The sequence below is a fragment of the Meleagris gallopavo genome, unplaced genomic scaffold (genome assembly GCF_000146605.3).
Source record: "Meleagris gallopavo isolate NT-WF06-2002-E0010 breed Aviagen turkey brand Nicholas breeding stock unplaced genomic scaffold, Turkey_5.1 ChrUn_random_7180001951169, whole genome shotgun sequence".
Taxonomy (NCBI): domain Eukaryota; kingdom Metazoa; phylum Chordata; class Aves; order Galliformes; family Phasianidae; genus Meleagris; species Meleagris gallopavo.
Window position 1 is genome coordinate 18,761 of NW_011212333.1, and position 5,179 is coordinate 23,939.

The 5,179-nt window shown below is 63.0% G+C and overlaps 2 protein-coding genes across 5 annotated transcripts in view; both read right to left on the reverse strand.

Moving 5' to 3' along the window:
* Nucleotides 1–2,910, reverse strand: RPS6KB2 (ribosomal protein S6 kinase B2). 4 transcript variants are annotated; one of them, XM_031557712.1, is made up of 14 exons: nt 2,816–2,910; nt 2,282–2,316; nt 2,071–2,191; nt 1,927–2,022; nt 1,687–1,834; nt 1,562–1,619; nt 1,351–1,451; nt 1,190–1,280; nt 1,026–1,116; nt 841–948; nt 695–757; nt 546–623; nt 222–468; nt 1–103 (listed from the first exon to the last, which is right to left on the reverse strand). In XM_031557712.1, exons 1-13 carry the CDS (start codon nt 2,885–2,887, stop codon nt 223–225), a joined length of 1,308 nt encoding a protein of 435 aa, XP_031413572.1. In that variant the 5' UTR covers nt 2,888–2,910; the 3' UTR covers nt 1–103; nt 222. The 4 variants fall into 4 exon arrangements, with proteins under 4 accessions (XP_031413572.1, XP_031413574.1, XP_031413573.1 ...); XM_031557714.1 differs by having other exon boundaries at nt 11–103; nt 222–262; nt 361–468; nt 695–948; XM_031557713.1 differs by having other exon boundaries at nt 13–103; nt 175–468.
* Nucleotides 2,911–3,228: 318 nt separating this feature from the next.
* Nucleotides 3,229–5,179, reverse strand: part of CARNS1 (carnosine synthase 1) — a 7,693-nt gene continuing 5,742 nt past the window's right edge. The window contains 1 exon segment of the mRNA XM_031557716.1: nt 3,229–5,179. This exon segment is cut by the window's right edge and continues 21 nt beyond it. Coding sequence (XP_031413576.1) covers nt 4,318–5,179 — 862 coding nt within the window. The 3' untranslated portion in view covers nt 3,229–4,317.

The following is a 5,179-nucleotide window of genomic DNA, read 5'->3' on the forward strand; positions in this document are numbered from 1 at the left end:
GATAGGCAGCGGGGCCGTGGCCTCGGGCGGGGTGCCGCCCCCCAGCCCCAGCTCCATGGGCTCTGCAGACCTGAAGGGCTCGAACGGGGAGAACTTGACCGGGCTGCAGAAGGCAGACGGCGGGGTGAGGAGGGGCAGCTTTCCCGTAGTGCCCCCCAAACCTGGCACGGGTACCTGACTGGGGTGTGGGGGCTGCTGTTGAGGCGGCGGGGGGAGCGCACCTTAGGCTGGAAGGAGAAGCCCTCCTTGATACTCTCCAGCACTGAGGGGGCCACATAGGTGAAGCCCTGGAGGAGGGGAATGGCAGAGGGCGGGGCGAGGGGGCAGCGGGACACCTCTCCCTGTGCATCCACCCCGTACCAGGAAGGCCTGGTTGGCACTCTCACTGATGATGGCATCATCGGGGCTGTCCACGGGGGTCTGGCGTGTGAAGCGGACGTCGAACTGGCTGACATCCTCCTCCGACTGCTGTGTGGGGGAAGGAACGTGGCTGCTGTCCTCTGAGCCCCCCCTTCAACCATTGCCCCCCAGAGCCTCCCCAGTACCAAACAGGGTTTGAAGGGAGGGTCCAGGTGGCGTGCCAGCAGCTCCTCCCAGTTGATGTGCCGGAAGAAGGGATGCTTCTGGAGTGGAACTAATGTTATATTAAGAGGTGGGGGGGAGGAACATCATTATACCCTTCCCCAACCCCTACCTGCACATCGGCTGCATCTCCCGGTCCCCCACCAATGCGCTGGCTGGGGTTGCGCTTGAGGAACTGCGAGAGAAAGGACATGGGGGTCCCGGCTGTCCCCCTCCACACACACAGGGGGTGATGGGATTGGGGGTGGATGGAGGCACCTTCTTGAGCAGGTCACGTGCATCGGGTGTCAGGTAGGGTGGCAACACCAACTTCCCCTTCAGGATCTTGTCAATGGTTTTCTTGCGGTTCTCTGCTGTGAATGGGGGCTGCCAGGTGGGGGTTGGCCACAATGAGCCCTCCATGCTGTCCATGTGCCTCCCTCAACCCCCTCTGGGTGACTTGCCGATCCGGTGAGCATGTCATACATCAGGGCACCCAGGCTCCACCAGTCCACTGCGCGGTTGTGCCCACTGTGCACCAGAATCTCCGGGGCCCTTTGGGCAATGGGAGGGATGCCCTGAGTGCATGGTCCCTCCAGGCTCCCCTGGCACCCCTCCCCCTGCTCACATGTACTCGATAGTGCCGCAGAAGGTGTGGGTGACTGCTCCATCATGGATGGACTCCTTGCAGAGACCGAAGTCTGTAAGCTTGATGTGACCTGGGAGGGTTCCAGAGGGGGTCAGCCCCCAGAATGGCACTGCACGGTGGCCCCCCAGCACTGTACCCACCCTGGCTGTTGAGCATGATGTTTTCTGGCTTGAGATCACGGTAGATGATGCCGTTAGAGTGCAGGTGGCCCAGCGCCAGTGTGATCTCACTGAGATAAAAGCTGTGCCACGGTGGAAGGGGGTGAGCAGCAGTCAGGGCCCCCAGTGCCCTCCTCCAGGCTGAGGACACGTGGGGACACATGGGGATACATAGGGATGTTACTGGCCCTACCAGGCGGTGTCTTCCAGGAAGATGCCCTCACGCTCCAGCTGCATGAAGAGCTCCCCACCTGCAACAAACAGCCAGGGGGCCGTGAGCTGTCCCCGCTTCATGCTTGCCCCCCCGTTCCCCCATACCACTGAGGCACTCCAGGATGAGGTAGAGCTTGCCGCCCGTCTGGAAGGCATAGATGAGGTCAACGATGAAGGGGTGTTTGATGGCCTCCAGGATGTTTCTCTCAGCCCGCGTGTGCGCTGTGTCCTTGGCACTGCAGGCAATCTTGGCCTGGGACAGGGGGTTACATGGTGAGGGGAAGGCAACACACAATGATGGGGGGAGGTCCCACAGTGATGCAGCGCTCCATGGCACCTTCCTACCTTCTTCAGCACCTTCATGGCGAAGATCTTCCCTGTGTTGGTGCCCTGTACCTTGCGCACCTGGAAGACCTGCAGGACGGGGGGGGGGCAAACTTCCTGACACCCCCACCACATGAGCAGCCCCCCTTCCCAAAGCCCTCCCACCTTGCCATAGCCGCCCTTGCCCAGGACGCGCAGCAGCTCGAAGCAGTGGGGCCCGATTTGCTCCGGGCCGTTGTTGACGCTGTTCTCTGAGATTTCTATCTCCTCGTAGTGCCCCACAGGCCTGTGGGGTGGCGGTGGGGGGGTGGTGAGTAGGGATGGGGCCCCCTCAGAGCCGCCCCTCAGTGCCACCCCGGTGCCATCCTACACTCACTCCAGGCCGTTCCCCCGGGGCTCCACCTCCATCTCCTGTGGGGACGTGGCATCAGTGCCACACGGCACGGTGGCGTTAGCCCTGTCCTTCATCCTTGGAACAGGTTCTGCCCTTTCACCCATCCCTCGCCCAGGTTCCTTGCCCCCATCCACATCGCGTCCCAGCCCTCCCATCACCACCTCTGATCCCCACCAGGACCTGAGGCCCCGTCCCACGCCCAGACAGCCCCACTCACCTCTGCTCCATCCCTACCCTGTCCTTATCCCACATCCCTCTCTCCACCAGGTCCAATTCCCCACGTCCCCACTCCTGTGCCCCCATCCCCAGCCAGTCCTGGTATTCCTATTTCTATCTGTATCCCTCCCCTATCCCCCTCCCCACCAGGTCGTAGTCACCTCCGTCAGGGTCCCCGACTGCCGTCCTCGTGTCCCCAGTCCCACCACGTCCCAGCCCCCTATCCCCACTCTCGATCAGCTCCCCACGCTGTCCCCGCGCCGTCTCCCCCCAAGGTCCCGACGTCCCCGGTGGACTCACGGCGCCCAGCTCGGACTCTTCCCCGTCGCTTCCCTCCTCGGTCTCCAGGTCGATGTCGAACACCCCCGCCATTGCGGCGCCGCAGCGAACCCGCGGGCCCCGCCCGGTCACGTCTGCGTCGCGTCACAGGAGGGACTCGGGATCCCCGCCGCGGGGCACCCCGGGACGTGGAGTCCGAGCACGTGGCCCCGCCCCTAGATTTACCCCCGGCCCCCAGGGTTAGGCACGCCCACCAACGTTAGCAACTCCAGTCTTGGCTACGCCCCCTAGGCTAGGCTACGCCCCCTCCGGCTCGGGTGTCTCCCAAAGGGCAGGGGTCGGCCCCAAATGTCAGCGCTGGCGCATGGAGTCCTGCGGGGGGGTTGCTGGGAGGGGAACCTCCCCGAAATAAACACGGACCTTGACGCACTGAGTTGGCGCTCCGCAGCCTTTATTGGTGCACATGGCCCTGGGGTGCTCCCCCAGCCCGGGTTGGGATTGTGCCTCTTCCACAGGTCATGAGGTGCTAGGGAGTCGGACTGGAGGTGACCCCTGGAAGAACCTCCAATTGGGTCTCGGGCTGCTACTGCACTCCTGTGTTATTGTGGGGTCTGTGTTGTTATTGCAGGGTCTCAGGCACTATGTGGGCTGTGTTATTGTAGGGTCACTGCTGTTACTGCAGGGTCTCAGGCAGTACGTGGTCTATTGTTATAAGGCTTCAGACACTACACAGGCTGCTGTGAACACTGCTATTACTGTAGGGTTTCGGCCACATGGGCCATATATCATTGTAGGGTTGCTGTTATTGTAGGGTCTCTTGCTGCCACTTGCAGATGCCGTTTCCCCACTGACGGTGGCAGAGGCTGTGACACACTGTGTTTTCACATGGCATCATCCTGGGATTGTGAGACATAGGGAGATTCTCCCCACACTGCTTTGCCACTGTCAGGCTTGTTATTGTAGGGTCTCCCCAGCAATGGGGTGTTCCCACAGGATCTTCCCATGCACAGCTCTCACTGCAGGTGCCTCCCGCTCCTGTTACTGTAGGGTCTCCTGCTTCTGCAGTGGATCTGCTGTACACCTGTTGCTGCGGGATCTCTCTGTGCTATTCTATCACTGTGGGGTCTCCCCTCACCCAGGTGTTCTTGTAGGGTCTCCCAATATTTGTCCTCTATCACAGGGTCTCACGATGCTCATCTCTTATTGTGTGCTCCCCTCATACTGCACTGTTTCCTCATGTTTGCCTGTTACAATGGGATCTCCCCACACTCTGGTTATAGGAGGGGCATTTGCCTGTTATTATGGGCTGCTCTGTTATTGTAGGCTCTCCCCACTGCTGCAGCCCCCGTGCTGCAGTTGAGAACCACGCTGGGTGTTGTAGGGCCGCCATGTTGCTACAGGCCCACAACCCACAGCCCAATCCCAAGAGAGCGGGGGGTTGAGATTGGGATGTGGGCCCCTGGGGGATGATCTGGGGGATGCAAAGCCCGGCCCTGGCCCCACATCCCCACCCCCCGCCGTAGCTATTTGAAGTGGGAGAGGAAATGACTGACAGGGTACTGGGGCGAGTCGATGCCCAGCGCCTGGCACAGCCCCAGCAGCCGCCCGCAGGCTTCAGCAGGGCCATCCCCAGCGCAGGCCACACTCAGGCAGGGCTCCTCGTAGTGCCCGCCTGCCTCCTCAAATAGCGGGTTGAGGCGCACTAGGCCACGCTGCTGCAGGCCCTGCAGGGCTGCCATGACGCCACCGCGCAGGGCCTGGCCATGCTCCGACGCCAGGCACATGATGCCCGCCAGCTGCTGCCGGGGTGAAGGCCGGGAGGGCAGCACGGGCGGCAGACCCAGTGCTAGCAGCACGGCAGCCAGCAGCAGGTCGGGCCCATAGACGGCGCGGATCCAGTCGCGCAAGTAGAAGCCGCCCATGCGAGGGTTGATCTCCAGCAGGCGCGGCCCGGAAGGGCCCAGCTTCAGCTCCACGTTGAAGACGCCATGCCGTAGCCCACAGGCCCGGCAGCAGCGCAGGGCTGCCCGCACCAGCTGGGCCTGCCGGTCAGCGGGCAGGCAGGAGGGCAGTATGGCCGCCGTCTCCAGGAAGGTGGGGAGGCGTGTGGGGCCGTTGTCCGACACCCAGGCGCCCAGCAGTCGGCCCTCGAACAGCACCAGGTCAACATCGTGCTCAGTGCCCGGCACATACTCCATCAGCAGCATGGCGTTGCCCCAGCCCAGCCCTATGCCTGGGTGGTCGGCATCGGCCCGCAGGTCGTACCACAGCTGGGCTGCGTGCGCGTGACACTGCCCGGCACTCTCCACCAGCCGCACACCCACTGCCCCTGCCCCGAACTCCAGCTTGGCCACGGCGGGGAAGGGCACAGCGCCCGCCGCCCGC

Coding starts and splice junctions, on each gene's coding strand:
- RPS6KB2 (XM_031557712.1), bottom strand. CDS start 2,887: ATGGCGGGGGTGTTCGACATCGACCTGGAGACCGAGGAGGGAAGCGAC. Junction 1,835..1,926: donor CCATGAAGGTGCTGAAGAAG/GTAGGAAGGTGC, acceptor CCCCTGTCCCAG/GCCAAGATTGCCTGCAGTGC. Junction 1,620..1,686: donor CATCCTGGAGTGCCTCAGTG/GTATGGGGGAAC, acceptor TGTTTGTTGCAG/GTGGGGAGCTCTTCATGCAG.